This window comes from Stylophora pistillata, chromosome 9 (assembly GCF_964205215.1).
Source record: "Stylophora pistillata chromosome 9, jaStyPist1.2, whole genome shotgun sequence".
Lineage (NCBI taxonomy): Eukaryota > Metazoa > Cnidaria > Anthozoa > Scleractinia > Pocilloporidae > Stylophora > Stylophora pistillata.
Window position 1 is genome coordinate 5,000,166 of NC_142527.1, and position 15,468 is coordinate 5,015,633.

At 38.4% G+C, this 15,468-nt stretch overlaps 2 protein-coding genes across 2 annotated transcripts; one reads left to right on the forward strand and one right to left on the reverse strand.

Annotated features, from left to right (window-relative positions):
* The first annotated feature begins 2,441 nt into the window (after positions 1-2,441).
* Positions 2,442-7,853, forward strand: LOC111338457 (high mobility group protein B3). Its single transcript, XM_022944960.2, has 5 exons — positions 2,442-2,601; positions 3,116-3,435; positions 4,942-5,184; positions 5,399-5,564; positions 6,592-7,853. Exons 1-5 carry the CDS (start codon positions 2,595-2,597, stop codon positions 6,642-6,644), a joined length of 789 nt encoding a protein of 262 aa, XP_022800695.2. The 5' UTR covers positions 2,442-2,594; the 3' UTR covers positions 6,645-7,853.
* A 2,367-nt stretch (positions 7,854-10,220) lies between these two features.
* Positions 10,221-11,236, reverse strand: LOC111338454 (protein BTG1). Its single transcript, XM_022944958.2, has one exon. It carries the CDS (start codon positions 10,993-10,995, stop codon positions 10,492-10,494), a length of 504 nt encoding a protein of 167 aa, XP_022800693.1. The 5' UTR covers positions 10,996-11,236; the 3' UTR covers positions 10,221-10,491.
* Positions 11,237-15,468: the final 4,232 nt, after the last annotated feature.

The following is a 15,468-nucleotide window of genomic DNA, read 5'->3' on the forward strand; positions in this document are numbered from 1 at the left end:
TATGTATTTTTGTGATAAATCAAGACTTTTATTTAAAAAACAACAGAACTTGACCCCAATTGAGGCAATCATCTAGTTCGTAATTGAGAATATTTGAGACATTTGACTGCTAACATCGGCTTGCTTATTCAACGGTAAAATTACTGCTTTTGTGACGGTTGACGGTTAATATTTAAGCCATTTGACGATTAACCTCATTGAGACCCTCCCTTAACGGCCATTGACGCAAATGTAGAAGACACCTTCTCTTCTTTCGTCTCTTGGGTCTTCCTTTTTTGGCAAAGCGTTCAGAAATTTTAATTTCAATTTTTTTGGCAAAATAGCAAGGCACACTGACCCCGGTGAATTTATTTAAGAGCGATTAGCCCTTGATCAGCCATTCGCTCACCTTATCCTCTTTGCATTCATTCATTGTACAAAATTTTTCCTCTCCTAGTGAAGGTATTCAAACGATTTCGAGTTCAATTTGGAATCTATCAAGGACCAACAAAATTGCACTGGCCGGAAGGGCGATTTCTATTTATTTCTATTCATAGACTTTGGGGAAAAAGTTAGGAGTGCCTGTTTCTGACAAGAGGCACGAGGAAAATCATGTGATTACTCAGTCGTAGTAAACTTAAAGTGCACCTACACCCAAAAAATTTTTTTCGCTTAACGAAGTAAGCTTATTTTTTTGAGTATTTCTGCGCAAAAATTTTTTTATTTGCTCAAATCTTCAATTTTCTATGCCCAGTCAAAATACGGAAAATTGGCCGCCATCTTGCCCCACGACCGAGTTTAAAGAGGAATGGCTCTAGTGGGTAATGTGACGTCAAATCGAGAACACGAAAGTCTGCTTTTCACACATTTTCACTTGTTTGGGAAGGTTGTAGTCGATAATTGTCCGAAAATATGCCGACTAAGTGTGTTGTAGAAGGATGTAGCAACGTGCGAAATTTGCAAGAGGGTATCGCGCTCCATACAATCTTCATACAACACACCTAGTCGGCATATTTCGGACGATATCGACGACAATCTTCCCAAACAAGTGAAAATGTGTGAGATGCAGACTTTCGTGTTCTCGATTTGACGTCACATTACCCGCTAGAGCCATTCTTCTTTAAACTCGGTCGTGGGGCAAGATGGCGGCCGATTTTCCATATTTTGACTGGGCATAGAAAATTGAAGATTTGAGCAAATAAAAAAATTTTTGCGCAGAAATACTCAAAAAAATAAGCTTACTTCGTTAAGCGAAAAAAATTTTTTGGGTGTAGGTGCACTTTAAGAATAAGTTGAGATGCTTTTTATAGATAAAACAAAAGCAAAGCGTGTGAATCACGTGCAACTGAATAATCAATTTTGTGTTCGGTAGAAACACGCGTTCAATTAAGACAAAATTGTCTCTAACTTTTTCCGACCCAGGAATGGGTCAAAAGCCTTGATGAAAGGTTTGCTACCTTGTGTTGAAGTGGATTGACCATTTTCCTCACTTATTGCATTATGTTAAGGGAAAACCGCATTTCTCTTGCAAGCCAGTCTGAATAAAGAAAAGTTTTTTTTATGTCTATAAATATAGACGAAATTGATGACTAATTGATGTGACCGACCCCATCCTAAGTGTTAATAGAGACCTTGATAGGTCGCGTGACTTCCATTAACTGAGAGAGCATTCCTTATTCCAATCTAATATAATTGGTATGAAAAATCGCCTTGAAATGTGACCTCAAAATACTTATGGTGCCTTGTTAAAAAATACCGGTAAACCGACAGTCTCTGCCGCGTCCCAAGGAAAATGAATGTCCACTGAGTAATTTCCTTTACTGAAAAAGCGTACATTTATCTAATTTTGTCCCACCAAAAAATTTTGTTACCGGTAGCTTGAACTATTTCGTTCAAAAAACTTACCAACTGATTAAATTTAGCTAATAAAATAAATCCATATATCATACTTTGGTTATAAAGCAGAAAAAATCAAAATCGAACAAAAAGTGAAAGGCGACTGAATAATCGAGTTCCTGCTTTAGAACCAGTTCCCCTTGAATTCAACGCGGAAAAAAAATATAAAGAAATTCGTCCTAAAGCTAAAGGTGCGGAGTGTAAAAAAAGAATCGGATTCTTGGATCCAAAAGTACCGTGAATTGTGGCTTAAATAAGAATTTTAGAAAGGATTCCGGATTCTCTCCTTTGAACTTCAGATAAAGAATTTCTACGAGGCCTTACCCACGCCCCACCCTCGCTCAGAAGGCGTGGTGAACTGGAGGGAAGGACTGTTTAAATAAATCCAAGATTGGATAAGAGCGGGATTATGACAAAAACAATTTTTAATAGACAAGGTTTTGTTCGAAGAATTATTGTCGAGACACTGCAATAACAGACAAATAACCAATAGAAAAGATTAGGAAACAGAGAAGTCGGCGTGATGCGCAGGCGCAGTAGTGTCGCGTCAGCTCAGCGACCTCGTGTTTGCCTTCTTGTCTCTTCCCTTGTGCTCTTAAAGTAAGAGAAGCTGTGAGGTAGTGAAAAAGACCTTGGCGGATCGAAAGTATCAGCCTTGCAAAGTCGACAAAAGCAAAAAGACAAGTCGTTCTACACCTGAAAAGCGCAAATCCGGTGAAATGGAAGGTAATTTCGGGATTTCGTTGCATTGCGCCTCTTTTATTTCCAAATCTCAGTCAAACTCTTATTATGAGGGACTCCATGAATTGTTCTCCCTTGTTGTCTTATATTTCTTACAAGCCTCATACGAGGCCTTATGAAGCATATAGGACATGTGGAAGTGTGCACGACCGTAGTCAGTTCAGAAATTTATTCGGTTTAAACGACAAAATACGATCCGATAGGCCCTAGATTTGTCTTCTAAGCTCTTCTTCTCGGATTAAACGGCGAAAAATGTCTGCTGCGTTTAATTTCAAAGCGATTTCCACGGTGTTCTTTTATTCAAATTCGCGCTCAGAGATTGCACAGACTACTATAAATTATGCCTCGGGGACTTACCATCGCTTACGCTTAGCCAAATTTTCGATCTTTGCTGCCATTTTATCGATGGAAAGGGCTAAAATTTGGAGACAAATGATACTTTCAAGTCGTTACGACCTGGAAGACGCGAAGACATGATGTTGTTCTTCTTTACTCGAAGGAGCGAAGTCAAAGAAACGGTCCGCAGAGGTAGCGTTGTCCAAGTCCAAGCCGAAGAAAGCCAAGGCTGTAAAAGATGGGAAAAGAAAGAAGGCTAAAGGGGACGGGCCCCAAGTGAAGAGAGCCTCCTCTGCCTACATTCACTTTACCACAGATTTTCGAAAGAAGCTCAAAGAGAAATGCGAGAAGAAGGGCGATTCTCTTCCAAAGGCGAACGAAGTCGCGAAGATGGCGGGCGAAGCGTGGAAGAATCTCACGGACGAGGAGAAAAAACCGTACAATATTTTGGCCCAGGAAGACAAAGAGCGCTACCTTAAGGAGGTTAGTAAGCATAACCGGCAAAACAAAGCTCAAGTGTAAGATAAAATTACTCATTCTTCGTGAGTCAACATGGCCGCCACACTTCCAACCTTTCCCTGTTGGAGCAAGTGTTGACGTCACGTGATTTTTTAGTTTCTAAGGAAGGTGTGAACTCTTTCAAGGGAATTTCCTAATGATTTCAAAATTTTGAATTCTTTAATGCCAGAATGGGCTTTGACTTTCGTGATGAATAGAACTATTATTTTGAAGTAGACATTTCTTTTTTTTTACAAAAAAGCTGATTACAAATGCAGAGACCAGATAGTGAAATACCAATACAATCATTTTCTTTTCTGAAAAACAAATTTCATATAAAACTATTTTTTTTCCATTGATCTCTATCATAAATAAATTCTTTCCTTTTTTTGCACCTCATGTGTATGCAATTTTAGAAATAACTTGATAAAAGCTAGTTTCTCAGAATTTCATAGCCAAGTTGGTTTAACTTGACAGAAAGACCATAACAAGTTTGAGTTTTGCAAAAATGAGAAATTCTTTGACCTAGTCACTATGCATAAAGACAGGGTAACTGTAGGAGCCATGCAGAGTTGAAATGGACAGTAAACCAGTGGTAAAGGTGACCGAGCTTAAATTCGATGAAGTGTCAAGCAGTTTCCTTTTATGGTCTTTCCAATAAAAGTTGGAGACACTACCAAATTGCTACACCTAAGAATTTTGTTTTGTGTGAAAAACATTGGTAAAAATTTTTAACAGGACAAGTGACTAACAAAAAGTTAGTCTTCTTCAAGAGTATTAAGGTTTTGGCAGAATGTGGTTTTGATCTTTGTTATTAAAAAAAAAAAAGACCCTCAAAAAAACTCTTCTTGGTCACATTTTTGACACATTTTTACCATACATTAAAAAATATGTGAAATTGATTACTAGACTACTAATAAATTTCATTTCAGTCAACCTAGAGCAAACTTGTTTCCAGATATTTTATTATACACCACTTTGATGTGGATCTTTCCTATATGTACTTTTAGAATTCTTTGCAATGACAAACTCTAAACATAAGAGAAGGTTCACCTCCTCACTTTTGTCATTAGAAAATGTAACAAATGCATGATGCAGCCTGAGTTCAGGTTAGATTGTGTAGGTGACTGAATTGAATGGTACTTGAAAAGCAAAGCAAATACACCCTCCTAGGTGGGTCCAGGGACATAGTGCCCCAGAAAATTTGAAATTTGAAACTCTCTGAAACGTGATTTCAAGCATTCTAGGACATCTTTGAAAATTTTTTTAGCCATGCCTATTTTCAGTCTGATCACAATTCATTAAGTAGCCAGCACAAAATTGTCTGATAGCAAGGAGGTTTCGGGGGCTTACTGACCTCTAATGACAACTTTGCACTTTGATTTGTTGCTCCTAGAAAAAAATCAAGGAAAATGGCTTCAAACAATCTGTATAAAATTTAAGTTTGAAAGAGTATGAACCTTAATCTTAAATCTTTCTCTATCCATATAGAGTGGGAAATTTGCTAAGAAAGAATCAGATAAACCCAAGCGCGCTCCTACAGCTTATTTCATATTCCTTGCTGAATTCCGAGAGCAAATGAAAGGGAAAAAGATTGATGATAATCAGAAAATTCCTGCCTTGGCTGGAGAGAAGTGGCGAACCATGACTGATAAGGACAAAGAGAAATACAAACAGCAGGAGGCAGTAGCTAAAAAGAAACATGAAACTGCAATGGAAGAGTGGAGGAAGAAGGTCAGTGTCTGCTGAAATATTGAAATCATTTCTACCAGCACATTAAGAGATGCTCTGCGAGACTCAAGCATCAATCCAAAAACACAACACAATGTGCCTGACAGATTCTGAACCTGGACCTCTTGGCATAGGAGTGTGGCATGCTAGTCACAGGCCTGCCACCTTGTTGTTGAGTTGGTAGCTTAATTGCACTTTATCATCATTTTATTTATAGAATGCTGGAAAGGAGGTAGTAGCTGCACCAAAAGCAAAACCAGAGAAGAAGAAGCCTCCACCCAAGAAGGAGGTTCCTAAATCATCAGAGTCGGAAGACGAGGATGATGACGATGAAGATGATGAAGAGGAGGAAGAGGAAGAGGAGCCTGAAGATGACGATGATGGTATGTTGAGGATAATTACAGAACTAATTAGAATAAGAACGATTGTTAATTTTGAGCTTGGTGACGAGGTGGAGAATTTTTTGTCTTGTTGCAAGCATTGGACAAAGAAAACATTGTGAGTCCCCATGAGGAATCAAACCTCAGACCTGCAGATTCCAGAGCATTAGAGTCCAGAATCTGAAGGTCTGAATGGGGTTCAATCTTACATTTTTGAAAGCTCCAAGATAAAATAGTTGTGGAACACCTTCATAATGGAGTCGAAAACTACTTTCTGGCAGACTCCATCAGCTGGCAAAATGTTTCAGTTGGCTTATCTTCAAGCTGTGCTCTTGGAGGAATCACCAGTTGTATTTTTTCTCTGTTTTTGTTTTGTTTTATTTTCCCTCTACATGTTATCATAGTATCATTTCTAAGACAGCAAGGGAATGAGTTCCAAAGCATTGTACTAACAAGGCTCTAGCTCTACTCTTATGCAACTGATGTTTTTCTGGGTATCAAGTTCACAGTGGTTTGGTGTGGTCTGTTCTCTTATGGACTGCAACATCACTGCTAATTGTGGTAAAAATTAAATTAACCCACTCCAGGAGTTTCAATAAAAGCCAACTTCTGCCCTTTATAAGCCTACCAGTGTCCATTTAGCCTGCAGGCAGACTCGTGTGTTTGGTTCATGGCCCCTTTCCAGGCTCCTTTGCAGGCTCAGTCACCTGTCACACCATTAGCAACTACTTATCCCTTTCCCTACCAAGATCTCATTAGTAATTCTCCTCACTGTCTGCCATAGAATTCTTATGAGATTAGTTTGGAGAATTTGTTATTGGTTAAACTGATAATCCCCTGACTTTCTTTTTTCCTTATTCTCGTGACTTGTCTGCTTGATATTGTATTGTTATTGTAAAGGGGAACTCTGTCTTAATCACTAATTGGAGATAAAGGGTTCTGGGAAAAGTTATTTATCAGAAACCTGACCTGATTTTGGCTTTGTAATTACAGAATGAAATGGCAATGTTGGCATTGTTGTATTTTGCAGGAGATGACGATGAAGATGACGATGAAGATGACGACGATGAGGACGATGAATAAACTAACAAGTCTTTTCACTTCCTCTGATGGCAAGAGATCCATTGTAGGTTTTTATGCTACCACTTTTCATCATTGATATTTGCCCTTTGTAATATGTAGATTTTGATTTCAAACTCTAAGAGAATGTGTGAATCATTTGTACCCTATGAATGTAGAAGTAAAAGACATTTTGTTACACTAGTAGGTTTACTTATTCCTTCCCTGCTTTCAGCTCTCATTTTGACAATTGCTCAAGATACAATTAACCCTTAAATTCCCAAAATCTGATTGTTACATGTTATTCTCCTCATTAGCTATTAAACATTTCCTTGTAAATTAGTTACCAGACTTTGGTGTTAGATCAAGGCAAACAACTTCTACCTTTAAGCTCAAGTGTTCTTGTGCCTTTTTGCTGGATAGTGTATGGAAACTGTAGGGGAAAAGTCACATGTTAATCACTTCTGGGAGTTGAAGAGTAAAATGCAAGTACTAAAAGCTAGTTGTTTTTAAAAGAGCTTTTGATGCAGGGATGGCGTGCCATAATACTTCTTGTTTTGGTTGTTGTTTAACTTAAGTAAAACTCTTAGTTTGGATATCACTTGGTATTAAGCAGAAAACATTCCTTTTTGTGTTGCTTTGCAGTATGTTTGTAACTGTTAGTTTGGTCTTAAAGGCCTTGCCACTAAAAAAGTGAAATTGCATTTTACTATTATCCAAAAGTGTGTCACTGTTTATAGCATTCCTTTGAGTAGTTATTTATTATTCTGACTGAATTAGCTATACCTGAAAACTGATAGTAAATATATACCTGAGTTTACAATCATTTCACCAACAATAATTGACACATATGCCTGTTTTCTCTGCCACTGATGTTTTTTTTGTTTTGAATTCCAGCACCTTGTTTTTTTTGTTAACTCTCACAGCCCCCTGTCTCGATGTGCAACATTTCAGGTGTTTACAGCATTGTTTGCATGGTTCTCTATTTGATCTAAAAAGATGTGTAGGCATCTTTGCCTTTAAGCTAAGATCAAGTGTAGTATCTCGGTTAATTAAGAAATGGGGATTTTGAAATTTTTTGGATGAAGTTAACAATTTGTTTATCCCACAAAGAGAATCCCACTTTTTCAAGAGCTATTTCTTTTGGCACCATTAGTAAACTAAGATATTTTAATTTTAGTTTGTACATGCATGTGTATGATACGTTTTAAATAAAGATGTTCTTTTTCATTACTTTGTGATTTTTTTTTTTTTTAACATAGACAGAGCTTCTTGGAACTCTCACTGGGCCAGTGAAGTGGCTGAATTATTTTTTATCAAATCTAGATGCCAAGGAAATGCTATTTTTAAGTTGGAATCGTTAGAAGGGTAGATCCAATATCCTCTCCTTGGTCTACCTCATGAAAAAAAGATCAAATAATTTCTACCTGATAAGTTTGAGTATTCTCATTACCAGTTTGCAAAGTAACATATGGATATTACAGGGAGAAGTTACATGTTAATCACTTCTGTACATGATTAAGTTGGGTGGAGGAGGAGAGGTAGTAATTTTGGGCAAGCGTCTGGAGGGCTGTCTCCCCTCAAACATAGTTTCAAAACGCCTACCTGGAAACTGAGGTCAATCCCTTAACCCCAAGATCTGAAAATAAATTCTTCTCACCGCCTGCAGTACATGTCAGTGACTATTTGTATTGCTGAGTTGATCCTTTCTCATTATCTTTCTCTCTGAAAATGTTCTTAAAATTTCTGTTCGGTCATTCCAGGGAGCGATTGCATTAATTATTCGGGGGTGGCGAGCTTGCTATTGTAAAATTGTGATATTCCTGAGTAACAGCGCAACACAGCTAGTTGCGGGATTAAGCCAAGAAATCCTTTCCGGTTAAAGGTTAAACTTGAATTGTTTTATAAGCGTATGTGTTCGAATACCAGGCGTCAGTCCGGATTGTGAGCCGCCTGAATGTACTCTAAAAGTTTCGAATTCATGGTTATTTATTTTCCTTCCAACAACTGTACTTCATGGGAGCAATATCTCTGCAAAACTTTTAGGGCGATTCATGCGTGTTGTTTTTAAAGTGCAAGTGGAGATTAATTCCTTTATCTTAAAACTTATGGTAGCTGTGTTTTTCTGCGTAGTGTCTTATAGTAAGATGAATAAAGGGGGTACGTTTCTAAAGAAACTGTGGTGCTGCGTCGGTGGGGGTAACACGGTAATTTGGTAATATCAACTAAGTTGAAATTGTAAATTGGCCCCCGTAAAGAGTTAAAAAGCTGACGTTTCGAGCGTTAGCCCTTCGTCAGAGCGAATGGCGAAGGGCTAACGCTCGAAACGTCAGCTTTTTAACTCTTTACGGTGGCCAATTTACAATTCCAATTCAGTTGATATTACCAAATTGTCTTATAGTAAGTCCTCCAGAAGGACGAAGTTTGCTTCAACGGTGTTCGAAATGTTTTCGGTGCTTATTTCTTCTTTGCTCTGGAGCAAAACCAGTACTTGTGGCACGTTAATTGTTTCATTTCATGCGTAGCTACTGAATTGTTTCTATTAGATTTTCTTCCCATACAAGACCTTTGTGGCATCTAAAACAAAAAAAGCTCACAATACTGCAGAGAAAACAAAAGAACACAATATTTTGTTTTGGGCGTTCTCTGTTGCAGAGTCTTTGCAGCTAAAATTAGTCTAACTGTTCACATTAATCAAAATATGGAACAGAATCCTCCCCAGGAAATATGGCCCCGAATCAAATTTTTGTATCTTCACAACGCATTGAGGGAAGTGGAATTCAGGGCGCGAATTTTCGATATCGTGAAAAGTCACTGAGATGCCCATCAAGAACGCAGGCTTGTTGTCTACGGATGCTATTCGATTGTCTCGAATGTTTTCTTTTTGCAATGACACTCAGGGCGGCACGCGATATTTTAGAACGTGACACTTTTCTCTCACCCTTTTAAAGTGTCATCACATACGTCACAACAGTTCTCCCAAAATAGCAACAATAGACCAAGAGCAGTAACAGATGACTAAGGGGCTTCCACTGAGATGCTCGAATTCTTTGTGCGCTTCGCAAATTTTCAACGCGAGCGAACGTTTCGGAGGATCTAAAGTGGAATAAATATTCGATCAGAGCCCATTAGATGGTGTGTTTTGCCACGCATCACTGAAGGGTTTTAGGTTCAATGCATTACGTGTTATCTCACATGATTCGAAATCAAGCTAGTACGGAGAATGAACAGCAATGAGTAATGCTAATGTTAAAAGTGCTTAACCTAATCAAAAGCGTTGTGATTCGTAAGGCTTCCTGGTTTCTATGAGATCCCACAAATTTCACCGAACAAAACAATGTGGTCCATTTATATCGCTTTGTCAAACACATGGTGAAATCAGGTGACTTGCCTTTCATCGGGATACTGAATAATTCAACTAAGACATATTCTAAATAAACGTCCACAAGTCCGCCAAAAGCCTTTTCGTTTTTAACTTCTCATTGCCTCAGATAAGCGAGATGTTGATAAATATGCCCACTATATTGCATATTGGTAATTTTCCAAGAGCAAATATACACTGCGAAAGAATTACCACAATAACAAGTAAACCGCCTTAAATATGCTTCAATGTTATTCAATTTATTATTGCTGTGAACAGCAAACTGTACAGACTTTTATACAAAATTCTATACAGTTAAAAATACAGGTTGTTATCTTACAAAATTCCCAGCCAAAGAGAAATTAACAAATTCGAGTGTTCTTTATACACCAACACAACTTACAAAGGATAATTTCGATCGAACGTGAAATTTACATATCTTTGTATACCAGAAAATTTTATATGTGCACACAAACATTTTTAACTCTAAAATCTCTCTGTTTTTTAATGCTAACATGGAATGCAAGAAGACACTGGGAAACTAACCACATCCTTAGTGCAATTTAGGATATTCATGCTATTTCTCTTGGCTGGTCTTCTCTCCTGGTTCCTTGAATTCAGCGCTTCTTTTGGCGAAGGCTTGCTTGTGTTGTTTTCTTGCGAAATCATTGATTCATCCAGATCACAAATGGATCCGTTTTCCCCAATTCGAAACGCCACTGATTTAGGGTCGATCCAAAGCGTTAGCTCATCGGGGAGAGCAAGATCGTTGTTGACAAGACCACAAGCTTGGGCTGCTTCAGCAAGAACAGGATCCAAGGAATGGTTGATTCTAATACAACGAAATCCACTTCCTAACAAAGGATTCTGCGGATGCCAGTGGTGCTTGTATCTCGCACACAAAATCTCCTTCGTTTTCTTGTGAAAAGCCTCGATCTGCTTCTCTGAGAGCTTTGCACTCCCTCTCAAGATTTTCGTCAAGAATCTACAAGCCATTTCGATTTCGGTCTTCATGGTTTACGTCGAAGAGAATGTTTACCCTTCAACGCGCACAGTTTTCGTTTGCCGTCGATAGTATTGTTCCAAAAAAAAACGCGTTCTTCCAACAGACAGTTTCTTTCTTGGTAACTCCGTCGCAACACTTTCCTGGAAAGCTACCAGCCCTCTTAAACGACGTTTATTTTCGCCTTCAAGATCGCCTTCCACCGGACCTTCTTTCAGATTTTCTTCGCATCGAAAAATTTTGCGGAAATAATACGCTTTGCGTCTGGTAAAAAACCCTTTGACGTCACAAGTGTGACCAATCACAATCCAGAATGTTACAAAGGCTTTGAGTGGCGTTGCTAGGCAAGAGGTCGAAATGTGAATAGCCTTTTGTTGTCTTTCGGTTTCGCTTCATCTAAAAGGGAACTCATTCGATCGACACTGAAACAACATGATTCTCCTCCTGATGATTTCATCATTTGTCAATTTAGGCAGGATTTATTTTTTTCGCAGTTTCGTGACAAATTATCCGGCTGAAGGTACAATTGGGCTCTTTGTTTTAGGACGTGATCAAGGTTGTTTTTGACAAGCCGTATTATTCATCTGTGACGTCTTAGTAAACAGATGAAAACCTGATATCAAATCTCTATAAAGTATGCCATGTTCGACTTATTGTTTTATTGTTCTCTTTCTTCTTTACAGCTTTTGATCTCACATTTAATTCCCAAGTTGTAGAGTCGCCTAAAAAAAATCCGCGAAAAACCCCCGATGTCTCTAAGAACACTGAGAGGAAAGGGAAGCAATTTTGACGACACTTCTTGAATAATTCATCATTTCTATATCCGCAAGACACGCATATTTGAACCCACACACGAGGCGCTTGAAGATTCAGTCTTTCGGTGGGTTTTTCGTTTGTAGCTTTTTCACAAAGCGCCCGGGTTGCACGCACAAAACACGCACGTATCAACGTTTTTGTTTCGCCTCTCAAAAGGATTTTAAAACTCGGACAAACCAAAGGATAAACTTCGGAGGGGTATAAAGGAAGACAAAAGATGACGATGTTGCAATTCAAGGCCAAATACAGCTTACAAGCAGTTTCGGTCTAAAGTCACTGGTCACGGGTGAATTAACCCAATTAAAAATATTGCGAAATGAATGTCATTATCAAGATAACCATCTCTGGCCGACATGCCAAATAGAAAAGCGATTGGTCCACAGCGGGTGTGAGATGTAAATTTATCCTATCATTCTTCCAAATGGTTTTCCTTTATCTTCTGACAACAATAACCAACGAACCAGTACATTATGCAGCTGTAACCCCTAACCTTATGCTTCTAAAAATCTTGAGAGCTGATTACGTTATTAAAACTATTATGAACCATACGTAGTATATTATCATCAATACCTGCGCCATAAGAAGAAAATCTCACGCTCAAAATGAACCAAAATCTGCTTAACTTATCGTAATTATTTTGATTTCATCGAGAAACAGTGAAACTATCGAACCCGCGGATAATATTGAGATAAACAACGGGAGCGCAGGCAAATCACTACCAAAAAGTGAAATAAATGAAAGCTCATACATCTCGCGATAAAAATGGAATTAGGACAGGAACCCTCTACCTGAATTAGGATAACTCCCACGAGCGTCAAAGGTGTCGAATTTTAAGAAACACCCTTAAATTTCGGAAAGGATTATTTAACTAGATTTTTAAACAATGTCCAATACATGTTATTAATGGTAGCTTCTTGTTATGTTAAAAATACATCGCATGATAATTACCACTCTTATACCTTATTTATTTTTGAGCACGTTTCAGTGAGAATCGACTGCAGGACAGCAGATGGCGAGAGGATTGGACTGTGCTCAGCTATTGTCTATTTCAAGTCTAACAAATGCAATGCCGTCTTATAATTCGTATTTCTGACTGCCGAAACGCAAGTTAGATGCCTCCTTAGTTTAAGCTGAAAAGAATGAAACCAAAATCCTTTTCCCAGCAGTCAGGTAGGAAAAGCAGGTTAAAAAGCACTATCACCTTCTTTTAAAATCAATGTTTAAACTTTCTTTCCTTACCGGTTTTCATTAAAAGTAGAACTGGTCTTGTTGTTCCAAAATGTTGTTTGAATTTTATTTACACTATAAACAAAATTTACACCATAGATAAAGAGTTAATTCAGAAAAAGAAAAAAATCATCGCTACAGATGGGAACCATCCGCGGTTAAGAAAAGCTTCGAAAGCCGGCAGGTTATTAACAACAATGTTTTCCTGTGGCAAACCTAAACAACACATCTTGTAACTTGTGTATAACTGTTTGTTTTATTGCAGATCTCGACGTATTTCTCAGCTGTTATGAAATGGAACTTGGATGTCGACCAAAAATCTTGGCTGACGACTCCAGACTCACCAGAATGTTTAACTGGAAACACTCGGCTGCGACTTCTACCACGCTTGACATCCGTTTTCAAAACTGTACACGAGCCAAAAATTCGCCTCTTTAAATTCCTCTTTTATTACCATTTCCTGAGCGTAGTGTTTACACCTGGGAAGGATTTAATGTATTGAGTTTACGAACCGCGCTCAGTCGAAAACTGGCCCAGCTTTAGCGGTCGATCTCGTCCAATAAAATCAACTCAACTATCATTGAACCTATATCATTTATTACTACTATTTTTTTGGTACGTTCAACTCGAGGGCCTCTTAAGTAAGGAATGCTGTTCAAAAGCGATAAACTGCTGGTATTCCGGAGTACTTTAAGGAGGTTTCTCGAGTGATCATGATCTTGTTGGAAATGGACTGATAACTTTCTGCTTCCTTCAAGATGTGGTGATCCCTTCACATCAATGTCTAGACTGAACTGCTATAAAATAAATCTTCTGATCGTCACCTAGCCGCCAGTTATACTGCATATTTCATTACGCTTCCCACATTTTTCATTCGTATGAGATTGAAGGCTATGTTGATATTTGTATTGGCTGTATTGAATGTCTGTACAATACACCACGTATTTTTTGTTTACTAGTGAATATTTTGCTTTCAGTTTATCTATACCCACTGACATGTGGTTACCTAGTAAAATTTTTCTTCGCAAAAAACTGATACTGATGATATGTTTGGCTTACCAGGCTAAACAACCAAAAATAAAAACGGTTATAAATTGTTTATGCACACACAGAATGACCACTGACTTTCCTTTTTTTCTTCATTTTTTCACCCGTTTCTTTTCCAATCTTGAGGCGCAAGAATGATCGAAGCTGTATTGGTAAAAAAAACTTATTCAGCCTCTCGAGGCCTTACTTTATTGTCAATAGGGAAATGCACGTAAACAGAGCATCGATGTAAGGAAACAATGAAAGAAAAACAAAAGTTAACTTGGACCTCCGAGACATCTATTTTTGCCTCCCGCAGCTCATATGATAAACAACCAAGGTACTAAAACTTGAAAACGATTTGGTTCTTAGCCAAATAATTTCAGCATGTTGTATATTGCGGCATTTCCTGCCTTTATGGTGGTTTTTGCTTTCATTCCGTTGTAGACTAGACTTCCTCGCCTGCTTTCAGCAGTTCAGTGTTATTTTACGACGGTCTAGCTGTGGCACTCCATATTCGGTATTGCTTAGGAATTTCGCTGGTCCTTTTTCAAGTATTGAGAAAATTTCTGTTTTGCTTTTTCTAAAAATAATGGATACACCCAGCCCCGAACTAGCGACACAGTTTAAAACTAAGACGTACAGGCTCAGCTTCAAGGACTGTGGAAATCCTAAATTTTGGTTATTTGTGTCGCAAGATGATCCTCTTCTAAACAATTCCAATGTTTTGCTGCTTCCTTTGCCTTAGGAAACGAATCAGTAGGGCAGGCAGGCAGGCAGCACGATGTAGCCAAAATTGGTCATAATTTTAGGAAGTGGTTAAAACGAACGGAAACTTTTCATCGAATATTTTGTGTTGGGTTTCGTTGAAAATAAAGAAGGCTAGCCTGTGAATGGCTTAGAGAGAAAATACCCTGTCCTTGTTTTAATTTGATGGCTAGCTGTGTAGCCCAAATTAGTAATAATAATAAAACAGATTCTGTCGGCCAGAATTTTTTTTAACTGAGTTTAAAAATAGCTCCCTCCACGTCGTCCTATAAAGAAACTCCTCCACCTTAGGTCATCTGTCATTACTCCATGAGTGACTGGTTTAAATGCAGGTCACGTATTCATTTTGACTCAAATTTCAAAAGTTCGAACTTTAGACTCTCACCGTCTTACAAACCACCAGAGAAGCAGGGATGGCGTAGTGGTGAGAGCACTCGCATTCCACCAATGTTCGATTCCCGGACCCGACGCCATAAGTGGGTTGAGGGTTTTTCTCCGGGTTCTCCGGTTTTTCTCCGGGTTCTCGGGTTTTCCTCCCTCACCAAGACCCAACTTTTAGCTGATTCCAGCTGGCTGTACGCTGTGCTCCAAGATCACACATGGACCGTATAGCGGCTGCCAGAGACACAATTGTAAGCTTTCGGTTC

Excerpts from the sequence above, each read along its gene's own strand:
- LOC111338457 (XM_022944960.2), top strand. Across the intron at positions 3,436-4,941 it reads AAGAGCGCTACCTTAAGGAG|AGTGGGAAATTTGCTAAGAA; the intron begins GTTAGTAAGCAT and ends CTATCCATATAG. Across the intron at positions 5,565-6,591 it reads GCCTGAAGATGACGATGATG|GAGATGACGATGAAGATGAC; the intron begins GTATGTTGAGGA and ends TGTATTTTGCAG.
- LOC111338454 (XM_022944958.2), bottom strand. The coding sequence starts at position 10,995 with ATGAAGACCGAAATCGAAATGGCTTGTAGATTCTTGACGAAAATCTTG.